At 58.0% G+C, this 22,252-nt stretch overlaps 1 protein-coding gene across 9 annotated transcripts in view; it reads left to right on the forward strand.

Moving 5' to 3' along the window:
- The first annotated feature begins 5,766 nt into the window (after nucleotides 1-5,766).
- The window catches only part of PAX2 (paired box 2), a 93,093-nt gene continuing 76,607 nt past the window's right edge, over nucleotides 5,767-22,252 (forward strand). For 2 of the 9 annotated variants that reach the window (XM_016919120.3, XM_016919119.4), the window contains exons 1-4: nucleotides 5,835-6,190; nucleotides 16,623-16,733; nucleotides 20,176-20,344; nucleotides 21,123-21,320. In XM_016919120.3, the coding sequence (XP_016774609.1) occupies nucleotides 6,166-6,190; nucleotides 16,623-16,733; nucleotides 20,176-20,344; nucleotides 21,123-21,320 (503 nt within the window). In that variant the 5' untranslated portion in view covers nucleotides 5,835-6,165. Of the gene's footprint in view, nucleotides 6,191-16,622; nucleotides 16,734-17,444; nucleotides 20,123-20,175; nucleotides 20,345-21,122; nucleotides 21,321-22,252 lie in introns of those variants that run through there. The other 7 variants (XM_003312731.6, XM_001168828.6, XM_063782074.1 and 4 more) reach the window with 6 other exon arrangements.

A 22,252-nucleotide genomic window follows, 5' to 3' on the forward strand; every position in this document is an offset into this window, starting at 1 on the left:
CACCGGTGCTGGAGCAGACCCTGGGAACGGGCAGAATCTGAGCCGCGTCTCTGGGTCGCAGTGGGAAGGCGGCTCAGGAAATGCGCCCTCCGCTGGCGCTGGGTCGCGGTTCTGGCTGCGTTACTTTTTCCTTGCATCTGTGGCCCGGCGCACCAGCCTGGACACTAGATCCGCAAGAAGGGAGTTTTCCCAGGGCCGGCTGAAGAATGAGAAGTCCGAGCTGCGGGGACGTTGGGGGTCTGTGCTTAGCGGCCACAGCCTGCCCACCACGGGTTCCCGCCACCCCGCCTCCCCACCTCCCTTCGCGCCAGGGCTGAAAGTCCCAGGCGCCCAATGCGTGCCCAAGAACGAGCCGTGAACCTTTTATCTACCCGTCCCCTTCCCGGCCATGGACCCAGGACGACACCCCACACCCAGACACCACTCTTTCCAGGGGCAGATGCTCCGGCGCGCCCCGCGCCCTGAAGTTCAACTTGGAATCCAGGTCCGCGCGGGACCCCGCCTAGCGCCCCAAGCGCACAGGCTGAGCGCCCCGCCCTGGCCTCCTGGGCCTGCGGCCTCAGCGCGAGAGCCCTGGCCCCCTCCCCGCCGCGGGTCGCGGTCGGGAAAGCGCGCCCTGCAAGGGGGTTTTGTAGATAAACAAAAGCGTTTGCTCTTCTGGTTTTCTTTTATTTTCTTTATTCGCCTGTCCCTTCCTTCTTAATCTCCCTCTTCGCTCTTGTTTCTTTAACTTATTTCCCTTCCTCATTTTCCCTTTCTTTTCGTTCGCTTTTCCTTGTCACTCTCCTTCTTGTTCTCTTCTGTCTCTTTCTGTATCTCCCTCTTCCATTTTGGCCCCTTCTCTGCCTTTGGGTCCCTCTCTTTCTCTGGGTTTCCCTTTCCCGGGCCCCTCACTCTTCCTGGGCTAGGATTGCGCCGTCTCCCTGAATCATTTTTCCTGGCTCCGCTGCCTCTTTCTCACTTTTTCGTTCTCCCGGCGGCCACCGTCTGGTGGGCTTGGGTCCGGCTCCCCCGCCGCCGCAGTGATTTATTCGCTTCACCCGGCGGAATCAGGTGCTGAACCGAGCCCCGGAACGAGAGAACAGATTTCTCCCAGGAAAGGTTTTGTGAACTAAACGATGCTAATTACGGGGTGGGGGATGCGTCGCCCAGGAAGGGGAGGCGCGCGGGGCCGAGCGCGGCCTGGGAGGGGAGAGACCGGGGCTGGCCGAGGCCCTCCCGGGGCGCCTCCCCTGCACCTCTCGCCCTGGCTTTCGCCTTTCCCTGGGAACTTTCCCGTCTGAGTTAACTATTAACCACCGGCGAGAGGCAATTTTCTTCGGAATTTCAGCGATTTCCTTTTCGCGGTGGACTCAGATTAGCACGCAAACAGTGAGATGCTCGGCTTGAGTCTACGCGCGGGCGAAGATGCCTCTGTCGCCTCAAACAGTGTCCTTCACGACGGCGGAAAACTACAGCCCGCCCCCGCTCCCGTGCCTGCTCAGGAAGCCGTGACCAAGCCAGTGCCCGCCGGTGCCCGGAGTGAAGGTGGAAAAAGCCGAGTGCTCCTGCTCGGGGGCGGGGTTGAGAGGGGGAGATTAATCCGGGCAAGCCAAGGGGACCTTAGACTTGCAGCCAGGGCCGCCACCCGAGGAGCCCGCATGCAGGGACGCTCCTGAAGGCTTAGGCAAACCCGGGGAAATGCCCTCCCCCGCCTGCAGAATCCCCACGCCGTCTCTTACTTCCTCCCTCTTTGCCACTGCCGAGCTTACACGTGCACACACACACACCCCTCTCTGTGACCGCAACAAACTTTGTGAAACTTGAACCGCTGGGTGCAAACTTCACGCCCTTTTCTCCTTTCCTCTCTTGCCTGGGCCGGCTCCTCCTGGAGCAGGGAGGGAAGAAGTTCTTGGCCTCCAGACCTGGGAGATGAGTTTCCGAAAGTCAGGGCCTCGCCTCGCTGTGACATTAGACCCTTGCCACCCACCAGACCGATGGACACTAAACACTTTCCTTGTCGGAAGGCGCTAGTAGTTGCAGCGGCCAGGCTTGGCAGGGCCCTGGTCGACCACCCCGCCACTGCCCTGGCCGGACTTTCCCAGGGCGTTGGTCTCCTGGTCCCTATTAAGTCGGGGCTGTCCTGGGCTTGGAGCCCAGGTTCAGGGCTGTCAGCCCCTTGCCAGCTGTCTGAGCTCTCTGCCTTTCTAGTTTATTTTCCCCCAGCTCTCGCCCTGGGTTAGCTCTCTCCCAGCCCTCCACTCTGTCTCTGTCTCTGACTCCATCTCTGGCAGGGCTGCCACTGTCGCTCTGTCTCTCTCTGTCTCTCCCTGTCTCTCTGTCTCTGTCTCTCTTGTTTGTTTCAAGGCGCGGACACTGATTGTGCCTTATGAAGTTCTAACTGGTTTTGTGTCAGGAAGATCTTTCTCGCCGCTACCCAGCCTGGCGTGACGGATTAAACATCAACTAGTTAAATAAAAATTAATATCAACTGCCTCCTAACTTCTAATGTCATGTTGTTTATAACTAATGAACTGATTAGGGGATAAACACATCACGAAGACATTCCGCTCTCCTGCCTCGGCTCCGCTGCCGCCTGGTACCCACTCCCCAGCATGGCCTGCGGGTTGCCAGGCCAGAAGGAGTTGGGGGAGGGGGTTGCTGGAGGCGGAACAGGCTGGAGGGCCTGAGGGCTCCCTGGGGCTTGCTCCTCTTCCTGCCTTGATCTCTTTACTCCCTTTCTCTCTTGTCTTTCCTTCTCATTTCCTTCCTCTGTACATTTCCTCTTCTCAGTCTCTCTTGTTCCCTTCTTTCCTTATTTCTGTCTCCCTCTCTCCTTTTTTCCTCCTTTCCTCCCATCCATTCCTGTCCTCCTCTGCCCTGTGCTTCTCCGCCTCTGTCTCTGGTAGTGTTTCTCTCTCTCTGCCAGTCTGGGCCCTGAACCCTTCCCTCTCTGGTTCTCCTCTCTTCCTCCCTCTATTGGAGTTTCTGCCTCTCTCTTCCCCCTTGTTCCCCATCATTCGGATTCATTCCTCCCTAGCCAGTGCAAAGCATAATGATGACCAGTCCTTGTGACTAGGCCTCTGCCCTGCTACAAAGCGGGAGGCTGCAACCTCTCCCTCAGCACCTTGGTGGAGACTGATGCTCCTCCCTGCTCCCCAGCTATTTAGGGGAGAAGGGAAGGAACTAGAAGACATGAGGGTCCTGTTTTTTATTTCTCCTCTATTTGATCTGGAACAGGAGTGAGGAAATAAAAAATGATTTTTTGAAAACTTTTGCTTTTCATCTTGTCCCAGAATAAATTAATACAGGCTCAAGTGCTAAATTTAATTTTCAGGAAAAGAAAAACTGCCCTGATACCTCTCCTTCAGGGTCTTCAGCTTTCTCACCAGCCAGCCCCAGCCTGACCTGAGCAGCCTCCTGCAGGGCCCTTTTCCTAAAGATACTTAAACCAAATCACAATTGTCATCATGACAACAATAAGGCAGAGAAGCCAGTAATCACAGACCCAGCCCCAGTGATTATTTTTTCTCCTAAGAAGCCACAACATTTAAACTTGGTTTGCCCTGGACCTCAGGGTCTGACAAGACAATAACAACAGAAAAAGCTTTTAAAACCAATTTAGCACACGTGAAAATGTAATTCTAATGAAGAATCAATAGGCTGGCGGATCATTTTTCCTGGGACTCCTTGGAGATCCTGAGAGAGACTTTCAATCAATGGGGCGGGCAATGAGCAAGAGGGCCCAAGAGACAGTGCAGGACAGGGGTGAGGGCCAGGAGACAAAGAGAAGCTGAGCCTGAGGGAGGAGGCCAGAGGGAGGCTGAGGTACAGGGCTGGGCCCTTTGACTGACATCACTTTGCAGGCTTCCGGAGGAAGAGTATCAGAGCCAGAGGTAAGAAGTCACCTTCCTCTTCATGGCCCCTCTGGTATGCAACAGGCGACTTTGCACAATGGCCTCAGCTCTCTTCCCCTGAGCCTAGGCCCTGGCCTTGGCACTGCCCCAACTCTGGGCCCTGTGTTCAGGTAACTGTGACCAATGGGCTCAGGAGCAGGCAGGGGACACTGAGTACGTGTGTTTCCAGTTCAAAACACCTGGTTCCCAGTGGGTGCTTCCCTATGTATGTGTCTGGTATGCTGGGCCTCAGTTCAAGTCTCTGACAGAACAGAAGCAAAAGCACCGGAAGTATGTGTGGTCATACTTCACATTTTACAAATCACTTGCACACACACTATCTCATGAGAAGCCTGCTAGAAGGGCAAGGATTATCATCACTATTTCAGAGAAAAGGCCACAAAAGGGCACAAAGAGCTGTGCAGTGAAGGTGAGACTCAGCAGGCCACAGTCCCTGTGTGTGAGTGGGTGTGGTTCTGAATAGGTGACAGCGAGAGGCTAATCACATGTGTGATCATCTCACATGTATGCAATGGAGGGGCCACACAACAGTGTGAGATTTTTGTCACGATGGTGTGAGATTTTTGTGTATGTAACTAAGGTCTCATGTATACATATTGCTCTCCATCCCTGTCCTTGGAAATGTCGCTCCATGGATAAAAAAGTGAAAAAAAATTTTTTTTGCTTCTAAGTATTTGTGTGCTTGGGTTGGAAAATCACTGATGAAAAAGAAAAAAAAAACACCACCATGGTCTGATATTTTAAATCACAAATATTAGTACGATGATAATTTGGCCATAATTTGCCTGAAAGCGTAAAAATATCATATTCTTGTAGAAAGATATTTAAATTTTAAGTCACAGAACCATGATATAGGTTTTGCCTCTGGGCTCTTGTGCCCCTCTGGCTTCCTGTCCCTAGTTATACAACCTTTCTAGAGGAAGTTCAGCTGAAGTGGTGGGAGTCCCTTTCCAATTCCTGAGGGAAGCTGGCCCATTGGGCCTGGTGAACCTGCTGCCTGGCTTGCCTTGGTGCCTTCCTGCCTGGGGCCTGGTGGAGTATGCTCAAGATGGGGCCAGCCCCAGCCTCTGCCTGCCCACGGGGGTTTACCCAGCACTTTCCTTGATAGCCTCTCAGTTTTCCCCCGTGAGTGTGAGCCAGGCTGTGAAGTGGGAGGCCCAGGGTATGTGGGTAGGGGTATTAAGTGGAGCAAATGAAGAAGGGGAACCCTGGGGCAAGCAGGAGTGGGAGCTGTGGTGCTTAGAAGGTGTGTGTGTGTGTCAGAAGTAGGAGTACAAGAGGGTGCAGATGAGCAAAGGGTGTGAGAGTTTTGAGGGAGAGCTTGTGGCTAAGGTGTGAGAGGTGTAAATTCCAGGTTGGGAGGGAGTGATGTGGGCAAAGATAAAGTGGGCCTTTCATCAGGGCTGGAAGTATCAGTGTGCTGGAAGAGGAGGGTGTGAGTCTGAGGGTATAAGAGACTTGGGACCAGAATGCTATGGACGGGCATGGCTCAAGCGGGTGGCCCTGTGAGTGTGGCAGGAGCTTGGAAGGGGTGAGTTCCTCCTCCCTTTCCCCCTCGCCCTCGCCATCTCTTTAAAGGCAAGGAAGCCAGAACTTTTTTCTTTTATTCAGTTTAAAAATAAGCTCCTGGAGCAGGAGAACCTGTGAGGGATTTAGCGAGCACTTCCACCCTGAACATAGTGGGGACAGGGCCCTTCTGGAACCACTGTGTGGCCTGAGAAAGTTAGGGCGTGTCTGTGGAGATCCTGGAAAGGGAGGCTGTGGAGCCTCACGTTCCAGAAAGTGGAATGAGCCGAGAGCTGAGAGTGGTGGGGAAGGGGAACCGCACAAAGTTGGGAAGTAGGCGAGAAGCCAGGCTGTGGGTCTGGAGGGGGGCGTGTGACAGTGAAGAAGAGGGGGTTGGGTGAGAGGGTGTGCCGGCGTCTAGGCTGGGCTGCGGTCCGTGGGCGCCTCAGGCAGCGAGGGTGGCTGCTTGCCTGCGGCTGGCTGGGGCCTCGGTGCGTGTGCGCGCGTGTGCGCGGGGCGGAGAACCCGGGCTCCTCGGGGTGCCGGAGCCTCTGCGCGGCCGGGAGTGAGAGAGCGGGCGCGGGCGGAGCACACAGCCGAGGCGGCGGGCGGCTCGGGTTATCTGAGCCGCTTGGTCTTGGGTGGCTGCGCCCAGATCTCCGGGCGGCGGCGGCGGCGGCGAAGGCGAGACGCGTTGTCGGGCCGCGGAGGAGCGGGACAGCCAGACCCAGCCCCAGGACGCGGCGGCCGCGGGGAGCCTAGCATGGAAGAGCGCGCGGGTCCGGCAGGTAAGAGCGGCAGAGACCCGTCCGCGCCGCGGGCGAGGACTAGGGGAGAGGGATGGGGGCGGCCATGGCCGGGGCGGGCTCCTCTCCTCTTTCATCCCTGTGCTCAGTACCCGGCGGGCGACGTGAAGGCTGGGGACTGAGGCTCTGCGGACTCTGGGGCCTCCTGGGCCGTCCCTCCCAGTGTCCTCTAAACCTTCTGAAAACTTTCCACTCAGAAAATGTGAGTTCTACAACTTCGCTTGCAGAACTTGGCTTTTTCCTTTCTGTTGTGTGTTGAGGACTTTCTCGTTCTACTTTGGGCATACAGATATTTTGCACAACTTCCTCCAAGTTGGGAGCATTGGGAAGGCCTTCGCTTCCAGTAAGAAGGGAGTGTGAGCTGGGCCAGCGCCTATGCCAGTGGGTGGGGAAACTCTGTGTGTACCTGTGTGTAGGGTCTTATGTATTCGATTATGAACACTAACGTAGATGAGCCTAACCTCTGTAGGGAGAAGGCTGTGTCCCCCCAACCCCAAATCAAGGGCAGCATGGGGACAGGTGGCAGGCCCCAGGGGACCCAGTGGGGAGAGGAATCTGAAAATGTTTACCCAAAAGGCTAAGGGAGTAGAGTGCTGCTCTCTTTTTCTTCCTTCCTTCGCTTGTCCCCCAGGCTGCCAACTCAGCTCTGGACTGCCCTTTAGGTGCCCTGGTGTTGTACAGCGGTGGGAAGCCAGGCACCCAAGTTTAGTTTTGGACTTCGGGGGAGGGAGAGGGTTGGAACAGGTTTCCAGAGTTTTCCAAATAATTCCACAGAGGTCAAGGCCTAATTTGAGGCCTTTTTTGCCTCACTCCTCACCTTTCCCAAATCTCATTCCTTGCTCCCCCCTCCCCCAGCTCAGGTTCCAGTTGTTTCAGCTGATAACCCGGGTCCCACCCCCAGCCCTACCCTTGATCTAGCTTCTCGACCCAATCCCTGGGCTGTACCCAATTCCCCTCCTAGGGCCTTGTCCCCACTGGGAAACCTGAACCCCCGGGAGTGTCAACTGTGGCCACCTGAGCTTTTAGGGCTCTGGGCAGACCCTCTGCACCAGAGGTTTAAGTAGGGAGATCAATAGCAAACAGTTGTAATGATCTAATTAATTATGGCAAAATTAAAAGCGAGTACAAAATCAATCTCTGATGGTGTTGAAGATGGAATTCAATTGAGAGCCCATCTGTGCACCCCCTCGACCGTACAAATATTCAGCCCAAGGACAGACCTAACGTCTGGGCCTTCCTGAGAACCTCTCTCCCCTTTCTTCCTCTCTGCACAGGGCTTCTCTCTCCCAAACTCTTTCTGAATCTATTTTGCCCCTTGATACCTCCTGTCCCCTGCCCTCCTTCTTTCCCTTTCCCATTTGCTCAAGCTCCTGAGACTCCAACTTTTCCATTTTCCCTCCGGGCAGGCGCTCTGCCTGCATTGCAGGCCTGAGGTTTGTGAACCAGGTTCTCAGTCCCAGCAAGTCTCCCAGCAAGGCATCTAGGCCCCCTCCCCAGGACCTCGGGAAAGAGAAGGCAGTGTGATGGGGGGCATCCTTGAGTGCCTGTCAGGGTCCTTATTCCAAATTTTCTGGCCCTCAGGATACTACAGAAGAGACCAGGGCACTCTCCACTTACCCAGGGGCGCCTGCACCTACTTGGGCCTGACGGGTTAGGGCAGCCGCTTACCCGGCGCGCGTGGCACAGCGGCCAGCGGCCGGACTCCGCACCGCACTTCCTTTCCCTTCCCTCTTTTCCCGCCTTTGCGGGTGCGGGTCTCGTGTTCCAGGCAGCAGCAGCTCCGGGAAAGGCGGGGAGGAGCTGCGGAGCTGGGCAGGAGACAGGGCTGTGTTTGGGAAAAGGAAACCGCACTTCGAGGCGGCTCCGCAGAGCAGAGCTGCAGAGTCTTCCGCCCTCCCAGCCGCCTTCTCCCTTTGCCTCTTTCTCTTTTCACCGCCCCCTCCCTCATCTCTTCGGTAGCCACGTTTGGCCGGGGCACAACTCCCTGGAGGCCCTGCCCCCCTAGACGGCCCCGAGCCCTTTTGGACCTCATCCGGCTAGTTTAAAATGACAATGACAGAGGCGCGTGACCGAACGTGCCTGCCGGACGTCCTGGCGCAACTGCCGCAGCCGGGTTTGCGAAGGATGCGGGTTTTACTTAGTCTCGCTGAGCCTGTTCCGGAGCAGCGAAAACCATCAGGAAAGGGCGAGGGAAGGAGGAAGGGGATTGAATCAGCAACTAGGGCAATTGTGGTCTTCAGCTATCGCTGCCTATACCCCCAGAACTTACAAAAATAAGCCGTTTATTCGATGCCCTCCCTTTTTCTGCACTGCTCTGTCCCAGCTGGCTCTCTGGCTCCCTGACGCTGGTCCCCTGCCTCTGCCTTCTGGGGCCCTGAGCTCCCTCCCTGGCCTGCACTGAGTTCCCAGGTTTCTTTCTACCTTGGGAGACTTCTCCTCTCCCTCTCCCCATTCGGGCGCCAGGCCTTCAGAGCCTGGGGGAGACACAGCCTGATGCCTCCCCGCCCTCTTTTGCCAGGCCTCCTCACCCCGTTATTAACTGCTGTGTTGACCTGCAGGATTGATTGGAGGCCCCGCTGGAAGAGGCTGCGGAGGCCTTGGCCTCGGAGCAGCCTCTGCTTAGGGCAAAGGGGGAGGGGGAGGGGGAGGTGCTGGATATGGGTCCCCAGCTCCCATCTCAGCCCCGCCTGGAACACAGCTGTCTGCCTATACTACCTTCGCCACCCCCTGGCACTTTTTACACACCCTCACAACACTCAAGCACACTCCTACGATCCCCTCATCCAGACGCTCAGCCCCCAAAGAGACACATCAGAAATTCTCCTTAATTGATCCAGAAATTGAAAGGGGCTTCCTCCCTCCATCAGTTTCTTCAATGTATTCGTTATCCGCGGGTCTAGACCTCCCAGCCCGTCTAGACCTAGCGGAGCGAACTCCTGGAACCTGAGGGATTTTTTTCTTTCCAATATTTACCTTGCAGCTTTTCTTTTTTTAGGAACAGTTACACAAAGTTAAGAAATAATTCTGGATGCAGGTGACGCTTGAGATGCAAGTCTCAAACCAAAGCATTTTTTCCAGAAAGAGACCCTGTCCTGGCTCCTGAGGGATTCAGTTCAGCCCTTTTGTTTCAAGTTCGGGGAACGGATGGCTCTGGACCTTGGAGGGCAGAGGCTGGCAGTCGCCTGGGGCAGGGGTCTCACCCTACAGAGAGGGCCCTCCTTCCCCCTCTCCCCGAGGGCCTAATCCGTCGCGCGCGCGCACGCGGACACACACACACACACACACACACACACACACACACGGCCCCCATAGCCACCGCAACTCTCAGCAGCAGCCCTAGCCCCGACCCGAGGCCCCAAGACGGCGGGCCAGGAACCCCTGGGACGTCCTGGCTCCAGGCTGGACGTAGGCGGAGGTGGCAGGAGTGGACAAACCCAGGCGGGTCCCACGACGCCCCTTTCCTCGGGTCTCTCCTTGTTTCAGCCAGCTGCTCTCGCCCCTGGTCCCCTCTCCCCTGCGTTCGGGTCCTTTGTCTCCAGCCACCTCGCAGCCTGTCCCCGCCTCGGCGGCCCTGCCCTTTGGGCCTCCCAGTGTCTCTGGCGGGTCCCCCTGCCTTACCAGCTCCCGGCTGTGGCGCGCTCTCCGCCTGCTCCTCACATCCACACAGCTGCTGGGAGAGGAGGAAGGAAAGGCGGGCGCGCCGCGGATGGATCCGAGACGGTAGATTTGGTGCCGGCTCGCAACTCTGGGAAACTCAGCGCGGGTCCTCCCGCCCCTCTCCAACTCTGCCCAGCGCGGCCCGGTCGCGCGCGCTCACCCGCGGGGACCCTTCCTTTCCCTGTATTTCGGCTGTGGCTGTTTCGCTCCCTCTGGTCTCCCAGCCTCTGGAGTGTGCTTCCCTGGCCCTGCACTCCGTTCCCTTTCGGCCGCCCCCGGCTGTCGCCTGCCCCCACCCTCCGCAGGTCCCACGGTCGCGGCGGCGATGACGGTGGAGGTAACGCCGGGGACGTCCTGGGTCAGCCTGCACCGTCTCCCTCGACCACAGCCCGATGAGGCCGCGGGCTCCGGGCCGGCTGCTAAGAGAGTTAATCATTACTTCGCCAGCGACACTCAGCCTCCCTCCGACTCTCTCGCCCGGCCTAGGGGAGGAGGGGAGGGGACAGCTGGCCAGGTGGGGACTTCGGCTTCGCACAAACCAGCCTCTTCAGGCCTCCCAGAGACAGGTGGTGGCTTCTCAGTTCCCTCGGCAACTCTCTAAGGTCCTCTTTCTTCCCCTCCTGTCTCTCCCTCCTTCGAGCCTCCTCCCAGCCAGGCCTCTCCCCACCGTCTCCTGTCCGGTCTGGCTTTGACTGATTAACTGCAGGTCCTGGGAGAACCAACTTTCTTTGTTTGGAACCGGACCGGACGGGATTTCCTTCCCTAGGTCTCCGCCAATGGGCCAGCTCCTCCCGACGGTTTTGGCGGACTGGCTGAAGAGGACCGCGCCTGAGGCCACAATTAACCCGGCTGTTGGTCGTGGTGGTTGGGGGGTGGGCAGTGAGGAATTTAACCGATCCTCTAGCAGCTGCGCTGGTGCAGTTGGGAGGGGGGTGCAGGAAGTGGGAATGGAGGAGTGGCAGGAGGGATAGACAGAGGGAAGAACGATAAACCTGGACAGGTGTGGCATAGCCAATAGAAGGGGAAACAAAATAAAACAGGAAGGCGGCGCGGGGAGGAATCCCCAGTAACCTTTATAGGATTGAAGTTGGGTGGAAAACGCCACCTCCTGCCCTACCTTAGCACTCAGATCCCTCCTTTACCTCTTTGTGGAAGGGTAAGAGTTCAGAAAGCTGGCCATTTACTCCATAATCTACTAGAGAAATGTCTGGGTTTGCAAAATGCCTATTGATTAGCTCCATGGAGTAGACAAGACAGGCATAATTATCCCCATTTTACAGGTGAGAAAACTGAGGCTCAAAGAAGCAAAGGGACTGTGTATGTAGTGGCTGTCACTTTTTCCTGTAGGCTGTGGGGTGAGTGGCCCCTTTAGCTGTGCAGAGGTCCATGGGTATCTAGGGAGGCGGTACAGGCTGTGTCCAGGTCTGAGCCAGAAGTACCAGGGCCTCACGGGGCTCCTAGCCCTTTTAGCTTGTTCTCTGTTGGACAGGACCTTCACTCTTACTCTCTAGACCTGCTGGCTGGGTTTCTCCCAGCTTCACTATTTTTTCAGTTCCCTAGTAGAGTGGCCCATGGGCGGCAGCCACCTGGCTGGCCCGTGCCACTAAGAGGCAGCTTTGGTGGCCAAGTGGCTTGCATTGTTGTTGCTCCTCAAAGGGCCTGTGAAGGGCTGGGCAGGTCGCAAAGACCTCTTGTGAGGGGAAGCTAGATTAAAGGGGGAGGGATCCTGGAGGATAAAGGCCCAGCACGTGCGCCTGGACTCCACAGGACCAACAGACCGAGCGGGCGGGGCCAGCTGGGAGTCAGGCCCCCCGGGCTTCACGCAGGGAGCCCAAATATTGGGAACAAAAGCAGGAAAAGAAGAGTGAGAGCAGGAGGGAGGGAGGGAGCGAGGAAGCAGAAATTAGGGGGTCTTAGATGAAAAAAAAAAAAGAAAGTAGCTTTAGGGGGAATGTGCTGTGGAGTGTGAAATTGCAGCCCATGGTGCTCCATATTGTACCAGAAGCTCTTCCAAAAAAAAAAAAACCATCCTCCAACGTGACCAGAGGGCCAGGCAGGGGGAGGGGCGGGGAGAGAATGGGGAGGAGGAGGGGGAAAGGCCGGGCAGGAGCCGGTCAGGCCTTTCTGCGGAAGGGGCTGGGGTGTAAATTTCGGCTCCCTGGGATCTGACAGCCGAGGGTATGCGCCCTGGGGTGCGCCGGGACCCAGAGGGCGAGTGAGCCTCGGTTGGTCGGCTCTGGAGTTCGGTTGTCAGAAGAACTTTTATTTTTCTTTCTGGTGGTGACTTCTAAAAGTGGGAATAATCCAGAAATGAAGCTCAGCTGCGGAGCTGCAGCTCTGTTCTCCCTCTCTCCCCTCCCTTTCTGCTTCTCTTCCTTTCGGACTACTTTTCTCCCCTTGGTTCTAAACAGCTTTTTCCCCTCTGAACTTTAATGCATTTAATTTGGTCCGCGCTGTGGGGAGCATTTCCTGGGGAGATGCATTTAATTTCGGAATTTCTAATCCCCTCCCTCAGACCCCGGTCCTAGCTCCCCTAGCCGCTCCCCGGGAAGTGGAAGGAGGAAGGCAGGTCCCGGCCACGGGGGAGGGGCGCGGCTGGGATGCTCCCGCGGCCTCCTCCGTCTCACCAAGGCTCAGCCGCCTTCCCAAGCTACTGGAGGCCGGGCGCCTGGGCCCCGGGTCAGGGCCCTGCAGGAGGAGGAGAGGCAACCACGCCTCTGCCTTTTCTCGCCTGGGCAGAAAACGCTGGGCCAGGGAACTGGAAACCGGAAAACAGGAGAAAGGGTTTCTGGAAGGCAGCGGGAGTGGGTGGCAGCGGGGCAGCGGGCAGTGGACTAGGTCTACACCGGCACTTCACTTTTGCACAACATGCCCAGAAACGCATTTGAGAGCCCTGGAGTCGCGCTTGGCTTGGCTTGGGGCGCCGGTGCGTGGGTACACTCGAGGTGCGGGGTGCCTATCCGCCACCCCGACACCTACACCCAGGCAGAGCAGGCGCGGCCCAGCCAGACAGCCAGGCCGGCAGTAGCTCGGCCTGGAGGGCGGAGGCAAGGTTGGGGGCCGCCAGGCGCCTGGGCAAGCCTGGCAGGGAAGGGAGCCGAGAAGGCAAAGGAGCCGAGATCCACAAGGAAGATTTATTGGGCAGATCAGATGCACAGAGGCGGCTAATGAAGCAAATCCCGAGATGGGTATCAGAGCAACTCCCCAAAAGTTTATTTGCCTTTAAATTTCCGCAGGGAGGCGGGCTCCTTGTTTGAAGTGTAAATGCCCCTAGGTTGGGGGGTGGAAGGGCCGCTTTGAAAACACCAGAGAGAAAAGGTTCATTTAGAGGCGGACGGGAAAAGCAACCAACCCTGACAGGTCGGAGCCCGGGTAGTGTTTGGGGTTGGGTTGTTTTCTTTCTTTCTCTTTCTTTTCCCCTTTCCTCTTCTTTCTTCCTTTTTTTTTTTTTTTTTTTTTTTGCTTTTTTGCTTCCCCTCACCCCTCTACTAGACTCTATAGAAGAAAGAGAACAGAAAAGGGGGAGTCAGAGGAGCGGCCAGTGACTGGATGAAGGCCAGCCCTTCATCCTGGAGCCCCAGGAGAAGGCAGAGCTTTGGAGAAAAGGGGTTCCTAATCTCTAGGGAGCATTACTCTTTGACTCTCTAGACCCAGGAATGGGCTGGAGCTAATGGGGAAGCGGCCAGGAGCCGGCCTGGCGGAAGAGTGAGTGTCCAGCTAGTGCAGTGCTGGGGAGACGATCCCAGGAGCAGGGGGGACTCTCAGGGGCCACCTGGGAATGGGACTATCAGAAGGGTCTTCACTCCTCAGAAGGTGCATGTGAAGGACAGGTGTGTGAGGACAACTTCCAGCACACTTGGCGCATTAAGTCCCCTTCTCTACAAAATGGAAAATCCTTCTCGCCCAACATGTGAAAATGCTTGTTGTGGGCACCCACATTTCATGGTACTTGTAACATAGGGACATGTCTAGCTGGTTCTAGAAAAATCTGTGTCTGTGTGGAAGGGGGGGTCTACTCACAGCTTTCTTCCTTCAATAGTTCACACACCCCGAGACAAATTCCTGGATGACCAACTTGGAGAGACCTGGGGCAAAGGTTACTTTAGTTCTGAGCTCCTCTAAATAAGGACCCTTTCTCAACGTTCCTTTCACCCCAGTTCTGGGTTAATTACTTCCCAGAGGGGAAAGCCAAGGCTGTGCTAGCTAATACCACCTGAGATCCCTTGCACTCTGGCCTGGGAGCTGTTACTTTTCGGCTGCCCGAACTGTTTTTCTTCTTCCGTCCCTACACGAAGTTAGTGCGTGTTCGTGGGGTTGTGAGGCCAAAGCAAACCCGGGAGCGCCATCTGCAGGCCTCAAGAGGAAGAGACTGACCTTAGGGGCTAGGCCCTGCGTCTTCAACCTCTAGCCCAAGGGAACCAACCTGCCTAGCCACCCAAGGGAAGTGGGATAGGGGCTGGGAGGGGCAGGCGGTGAGGAGTGTTTTCCTCCCAGACTTTACCCTGCAGGTGGATTAAGCTTATTGGGCTCTGGAGGATACAGGAGGGAGGGCAAATGCCAGGATCCCAGCGGACCCAGGCCCCACAGGAGTGAGAGGCTCAGAACCTCGTCCCGCTGAGCCTGGCCTGAGCTCCTCCTGAGGAATAAGGGCATCCCAAAAACCCGGGTACAAGACGCCCAGTAGTAGTAGTTAGGCTGAGTCAGGCAGGTGCATCTCTCCCCATGCTATCTGCCGCCCAGGCTCCGGCCAGAGGGAGGGGAGCGCGAGTCCGCCGCGCTTCCGCGGGGCGCCCGGAGCTGCAGACAGGGGCTGGAGGAATCTCGGATTCGGGCTGCAAGAGCGCTGCGCAAGCTTCGCCGAGCCGCCCTTTCGCAGACCCAGGGAAGCGGGGGGAGGGAGCGAAGGAGGGAGAGAGAGTTAAAACATCAGCTGAAGTGCCAAGATGATTTATGAGACGAGGGAAAATATTTCATGAAGATCTCCCGGATATTCTGTACTTAACCAGTTAGGAGACAAAGGGCTGTTTCTGCCTGGTGCGTGCGAGCGGACCCCAGCGAGCAAGGGAGCTAGTGCCAGAGAGAGCTGCGGAGGCTCCGGCAGGAGTGGGGACGTCCCCGTGGTTGCGCCTCCTGCGCTCGCCCCGGATCCACCGAGCTAGCAGCGGGCGGCGCTCAGCCGCGTCCGCAGCCTCCTCTTCTCCCCAGCCGGGGAGAGCCAGCCTCGTCTCCCACATCCTCTGCCGCCAGCGACCTGCGGCTCCGCACTGTCTCCCTCCTCTGTACCCCCTTCCCAGTCACCCGAGGGTTCAGAAACCACGTCCCCCGGCTCTCCCGCCATCCGCTGGGTCCCACCGAGGCAGGTGGGTACTCGCCGGAGGTCTTCAGCTCGATTCTGAACCAAGCGTTCTGGACTGCCCAGACCCGGTGGGCAAGGGGACTGGGGAGGCCCTGCGCACAGTCGCGTGGAACGGGAGGGGACAAGACAAACTGCTGGACACTTTTCCGTGGAATGAGAAGTGGGGGGTGCGTGGGTGGGAAGGTACCTCCGGAGGGAAAGGCCAAAGGGAAGGACCAGAAAGAGAGGAAGGAAGAGCCGGGAAGGAACGGAAGGGAACTCAGAGCCGAGGGTGGTGGGGTTGGGGCTAGGGATGCGCACTGGGCCCGGGGCCGCGCGGCCCAGGCGGGCACTGGCCAGTGGATGGCAGGGCTGGGCGAGTTAGAACTGAGAGCCCGGCTTCACAGCGCAGCGCGCTCCGAGGCCCTCTGTCGTTACCTGAATATTCATTAGACTGACCGCTCTTTATCCTTATCTAACATTTATCTTATCGGCGAGTTTCGTTTCTCAGTGTAGTTTTAATCCCGGGCTCCCATTCCCCCTCCCCCGGTCCGCTCCCCTCCCTCCCTCTTCCTTCGCCGGCTGCTCCCTCCCATGTCTCCCTCCCCTGCCCTCCCCTTGCCGGCACCGGAGTGACAGGCGCGGGGCCCTCCTCGCCGAAGCTCGGGGCTCCAGCGCTGGCGAATCACAGAGTGGTGGAATCTATTGCCTTTGTCTGACAAGTCATCCATCTCCCGGCGCGGGGAGGGGGAGGGGGTCTGGAGGGGGCTTTGCAGCTTTTAGAGAGACACACACCGGGAGCCGAGGCTCCAGTCTCCGGCCGAGTCTTCTCGCAGCCGCAACCCACCTGGGGCCAGCCCAGCGCTGCCAGCGCCGCTCGGCTCCCTCCCTCCCTCCCGGCCCTTCGGCCGCGGCGGCGTGCGCCTGCCTTTTCCGGGGGCGGGGGCCTGGCCCGCGCGCTCCCCTCCCGCAGGCGCCACCTCAGACATCCCCGGGATTGCTACTTCTCTGCCAACTTCGCCAACTCGCCAGCACTTGGAGAGGCCCGGCTCCCCTCCCGGCGCCCTCTGGCCGCCCCCGCCCCGCGCGCTCTCCGACCACCGCCTCTCGGATGACCAGGTTCCAGGGGAGCTGAGCGAGTCGCCTCCCCCGCCCAGCTTCAGCCCTGGCTGCAGCTGCAGCGCGAGCCATGCGCCCCCAGTGCACCCCGGCCCGGCCCACCGCCCCGGGGCCACTCTGCTGACCGCCCAGCCCCGAGCCCCGACAGTGGCAAGTTGCGGCTACTGCGGTTGCAAGCTCCGGCCAACCCGGAGGAGCCCCAGCGGGGAGCGCAGTGCTGCGCCCCCCGCCCCCGCGCGCCCCGCAGCAGCCGGGCGTTCACTCATCCTCCCTCCCCCACCGTCCCTCCCTTTTCTCCTCAAGTCCTGAAGTTGAGTTTGAGAGGCGACACGGCGGCGGCGGCCGCGCTGCTCCCGCTCCTCTGCCTCCCCATGGATATGCACTGCAAAGCAGACCCCTTCTCCGCGATGCACCGTGAGTACCGGCGCCCGGCTCCTGTCCCGGCTCGGGGCTCTCCGTCCTAACCCTGTCCAGTCCCAGCGTGGCCCCGGCCCCTCGCGCTCAGGTCCCATCTTGGAGGCCTCCCTGGCTTCTGGTCCCTCTTTTCGTTCTTTCTCTCCCTCCCCCGGTGTTTCTAATGCCTCCAGTTTCTCTCCTGCCTTCTGTCACCCATTCTTACTTCTCTGTCTGCCTGCCTTCCTACCTTCCCTGATCCCTATCACCTGCCTTTGCTCTTTCTATCCGCTCCTTCTTAGGTCATGGGATCCACGGCCTCGGAGCCCTGGTTCCAGCCACCCTCTCCCTAGTCAGCCTCTTGCCCTGGGCTGGGGGGCAAATTAGCAGGCAGTTTTCAGGGTGTTGTTTTGTTGTTTTCTCTGTCTTTTCTCTCTTTCTCTCTTCCTCTGTTTGCCTCCCTCTCCTGTCTCCCCACATCTTTATCTTTCTCAAACTTAAGAGTCGTGGGGTCCAGGAGACTCCAAGAGTATTCAGCCTCAGTGTCAGGACAATTGGGCAGAAGATTGTGGGGGTGGGGTGCCCCCTTCTGACCCTCATCTCTCAGCATCTCCAGGCCCTTCCAGCCCAGCATAGGCTTCTTGTGGGTTGGTTTGAAATATTTTCTTCCTCTTCCTTTCTTTCCCACCACCCTTCCCTTGCCTTCCCTTCCCTTCACATTGGGAATCCCAGGTTGTCAAGACACGATGGTCATCTTTCCCTGCCTCTGCCTGGGGGATGCTCTAAAAACAAAGAGGGGTTCCGAGAAGAAATCGAAGTCAGGGAGAGAGCCAGCAGCGCAGCCTTCCAGGTGGGCCCCCGGCAGAGTGCAGCTCTGCTCTCAGCTCTGGAGGCTCCTTGCCTAGACTGCCGACTCCCCATTGAGGATCACGCAGCCAGCAACCTGGCCAGGGGGTCAGCAAAGAGCAAAAAATGAGGGGGAAAGAACAAAAGGAAAGCAAATGCCAAAGCTGAGGAGAAAGGAAAAGAGAAATCCAAACACGGGAAAGGAAATTAAAGAAAGAAAGTTGAAATGATGTTACAGAAGAAAAGGGAGAAGGGAGAAAAAAATAGAGAAAAGAGGGAATTATTTTAATAAAATTTGAATTTATGCCATGTCTTTAGCTTGGAAAACTATTCTGAGATTTTTTTTGCAGGCTTTTTTTTAAAAGCTAAAATTCTAAATAGAAAACTCCTCCCTATCTGCAGATTAATAATTAAGGATAATTTGTAACTTTTCACAAGGAAACTTTAGACCTGGCTTGGACCTGTGTTTAGGACAAGAGAGCCGAGGAGGGAGAGCTGTGTTTTTCGCTAATCATATATTTAGCGTTGCGGGGGTGGGGGGGGGGCGTTTAAAAATACTTCTGGGATAAAATATATTTTCCTAAGTAATTTCCAAGCGCAGGAAAGCCGCGCCGAGGGCATCAGGCCGCCGCGGGTCTCGGCGAGCGGGCCGAAAAGCCTCGGTCCTTTTCGGGAGGAGTGGAACCGGGTCCACACGCCGTTTTCGCCCAGCCAGCCTGCCTCGCGGCCCGCTGCCACAGCTCTCGTTCTCCTTTTTTGCGGATTCCGCCGGGGGTCCGCCGAGTCCTGGCTGCCCGCGGGCAGCCACTTTGAAACCCAAAGGTTTCTGCACGGCCAAGCAGAGGTCGGAGGGAGAGAGCCGCAGCGCGGGCCCGCGGGCCGGTGGACTGGTGGGTGAGACACCGCAGCCCGAGTCGGTGCTGGCGGCAGTGGCGCATTCCAGGCCCGACTCAGCGCCGGCTCGCTGCAGTCCCCCAGCCCTGGACTCCCGCCGTGTCCCCTTCCCATCCCCACCCCTTAGATTGGGGCTGAGGGGCCGGGCCCTGAGCCCGGGGAGGCTGAATTATTCATCTTTAATCTGCCCGCAGCTGCCGCCTTTTCATACCGGTAACGCGAGTTCTCCCGGGGCCTAAATTATTGATGGTTGGGGTTTGGAGGGAGGGGAGGGTGAGGAGTGGGGCTAGAGATAGGGAGATTAACGGGGTGGGCAAGGGGGTAAAAGAAGAGGCGTCAGTCTCTCCCAGCAACCCGATCAGAGGTCTTTCCCCAGGGTTTCACCCGAGCTTGCTCTAGGTACCCCCCGAGAAAGGGAGGGGAGAGAAATGAGGGGGGCACAGATGTCCCCGCTTTCTCCGAAACTCGCGTGAGGCTAGCGGGGCAGGGGCTGCAGCTTGCCAGTCCGGGCCGACCCGACTCGGCCGCTAGAAGTCTCTGCGCTTGGATTGCTCAGTACCTGCGGCTACGGGTTGATCGCTCTGGGTGCAGGATTTCTAGACTGCTGTAGGCCAGGGAGAATGGGGCACAGGAAGCACCCTCAGGCCTGGCACCCAGTGGCCGCCTCGGTTCCGAGATCGGGAGCCCGCGCTGGAGCCGGGTTGGAAACCCCGTGCCCTTCTCTTGGCCGAAAGAGCAAAAGCCCGAGCCGCTCGGTTTCCTGGGGGGGCTGCCGAGGTCTGAAGGGTCAAAGGGACGCGAGTCGGGTTTGGGTCGGCTACACAGGGCGCCCCGAGAGTTATTAACTCGCCAGCGAGGCCTATGCCGTGCCACCTGGGCGAGACGGTGGGCCCCAACCAGGCTCTGCGCGGCGCGGCAGGCAGGCGAGCCCAAGCAGCCGGCATTCTCTGCCTGCTGCCTGGAGCCGCTCTGCCTCCCTGTCTCTGAGCGCAGCAGACCCCGGGCCCCTGCCTCATCCGCCTTCCTTGCTCTACTTCAGATACTAAGGAGGTGAAAGAGAGATACGGTCCCCCTACAGATAAATAACATTAGAAAAACTTCCCATCAAAAACAAACAACACAGGAAAGAGGTAGAAAAATTCCGATTACAATTTAATACTTTTTAAAGAAGAGGCAGAGAGCAAAGGGGGGTGTGTGTGTCAGGCACTTATCCCCTGTCTGAACTAGGAGCTCCGATAAACAGTCAGCCGAGCCTCGACGCCCCCAAATCGTCCGCCTCCAAGCCCCGCACGCGCGGACAGCTCCCGGGTTGCCTGCGGCGCAGGCGGGATGCTGCTTCGCACTAGTCCAGTCCTCTGCCAGGCCCTTCCTCTCCTCGCTTTCTTACGCCCTTTCCGCTGGCATGAATTCCCCTTTGGCATTTTCTCCCCTCTCCCCTCTTTTCTGTCATCTGGTTTCTCTCCAGTCCCCCCTTTGCTTTCTACCTTGCGTCGCACGGCCTGAGTCGCCCTCTCGCCCAGCCCCCAGTCTTCAGCCCAGCGTCCGTGCTTCCAGTCCCCACTCCTCCGCGTGGTCGTGGAGGTCCACCACCTTTCTTCTCAAGCTCGGGAACATGCCCTTCCGCCCTGCCTGCTTCCTTCGCCCGTCCCGGGCCGCGGACCCTGACTAATGGCCGGTCCCTGCTGTGTGTGGGGTGTTGTGTTTTTTTCTTGTCTCTCCCCAGCAGGGCACGGGGGTGTGAACCAGCTCGGGGGGGTGTTTGTGAACGGCCGTCCCCTACCCGACGTGGTGAGGCAGCGCATCGTGGAGCTGGCCCACCAGGGTGTGCGGCCCTGTGACATCTCCCGGCAGCTGCGGGTCAGCCACGGCTGTGTCAGCAAAATCCTGGGCAGGTGAGGGCTTCGCAGCTGTCCCGGGAGACGCCTTGCCTACTTCCCCGGCCAGCCCTGGGTCTCCAGCTGGAGGACGTGGCTAAAAGTCCAGCTGCCAAGCCAGAGAGGGAGATCCCCAAAGGGGTCTGGAGAGGTGCTCCTTTTGGAGAGAGTGTTCAGATGGTGGCTGAAGACCCAGGAGCGAGGGTGGCGCAGTGTCACCCAGTGCTTGCCCTGCCCCTGGTCCCTGGTGAGAAGGCAGCCCGTTTCTGGCTTCAGAAAGGGAAGGATGACTTTCCTAATGGAGTTAAGGCAGATATGGGGTGGGAGACATTAGAGGAATGGGGTGGGAGTGAAAATGGGTCCCCGAGAGGAGAAGCAGCAGCATTTGGGAGGCAGAAGGAGGGTCCTGGTTCCCACAGATGCTCTGTGCCCAGTGGGAAAGGGCTCGAGGTGGTGCCTCAACCCTGGCCTCCCAGAGACCTTGCAGCGCTGTTCCTTTTGCTCTTCCCAAGTGAAAGGCTGGGCTTTCACTCCCACGGGTGCCTATTTGGGCTGGTGCGAACCCAGCCCCTGGTGTGGCCGTCTCCCTGGAGGGATGGTACCCCTTGTCCTCCTACTCCGCGGCGCTCCTCCTAGCCAAGCACCCTCAGGAAGTCAGCTCAGCCACACTGGGCCTTTTCCCTCCACTCCGCTGCCTTGGCCGGGCAGGAGAGTGGCTCAGCAGCTCTGGAACCTGCAGCCCCCCTGCCCCGCCACAGTCCGCTTCTGGCTGACCCCGCCGGCTTTCCCGGCGCAGGTACTACGAGACCGGCAGCATCAAGCCGGGTGTGATCGGTGGCTCCAAGCCCAAAGTGGCGACGCCCAAAGTGGTGGACAAGATTGCTGAATACAAACGACAGAACCCGACTATGTTCGCCTGGGAGATTCGAGACCGGCTCCTGGCCGAGGGCATCTGTGACAATGACACAGTGCCCAGCGTCTCTTCCATCAACAGGTGAGTAAGCCACCCGGGTTTTCAGGGCTGGACTCCAGCTCCTGGCTCCTGCCTGCAGGGGTGTCCCACGCCCAGTCTCTGCTCTTTGTCCAGCCTCTGCCCCTTCTCCCTGCTTCCAGCCCCAAATCCTTCCATCAGAGAAAGGGAACCTGTGAGGCAGAGAGTTAGACAGACAGACAGGGCTGTCTGCAGTTCAGGGCTGGGTATTCCCTGCCAGGCTTCTCCCGCCGGCGTCCTGGAAATGAATCCAAGTGTTTGTGGTAATTAAGACTCCAAGATTACGAGCATCCAGCCTTGGGATCTTGAGACAATCACAGCCTGCAGCCGGAGCCTTTAAAATGACCAGTGTCTATTCATCCCTCCAAACAGACTGCCCTTTCTAAAGGCTGCTCCTTCCCCAGGGGCCGCCGCTTGTCCTGGCTCCCTCACCCTCCCTGCCAACTCCCACAAAGCTCACCTCCCAGGAGTCTGGTCTTGCTAGCCAGCTCCACACAAATTTCTGGCCTGTAAGCACTGGGATCCGGGCTTGCAGAACAAATGCCAACCACCAGCCAGCAACTGGCAGGGAGTAGAGGAGCTGGACAAGGAGGGAGTGCCAAGCAGGGAGGGAGAACTCCAGACTTTGAGACTGAACCTTGGGTGATACCCTCAACCACCTAAGGTGCCTGTCTCCAGGCTGAAGTCTTTGCACTGATGACAGGCTCACACACGTGAGGACAACACAGGGCTGAGTCAGCTTGACGTGTAGGATATTTAGGTCTCCTGGTCTCCAAACCCCTCCAGTGTGCTCTCGGGGAGAATACATGTGCACACTCCATGCATGTCCACCCTAGCCAGTGTGCCAATATGCCTATCTGTGGTAGCTACAGAACATACAAGCAGCACTGGGCTCAAGAACCCAGGCTGGTTTCAAGATCACAGAACTGTACAAA

Source organism: Pan troglodytes, chromosome 8 (assembly GCF_028858775.2).
Source record: "Pan troglodytes isolate AG18354 chromosome 8, NHGRI_mPanTro3-v2.0_pri, whole genome shotgun sequence".
NCBI lineage: Eukaryota > Metazoa > Chordata > Mammalia > Primates > Hominidae > Pan > Pan troglodytes.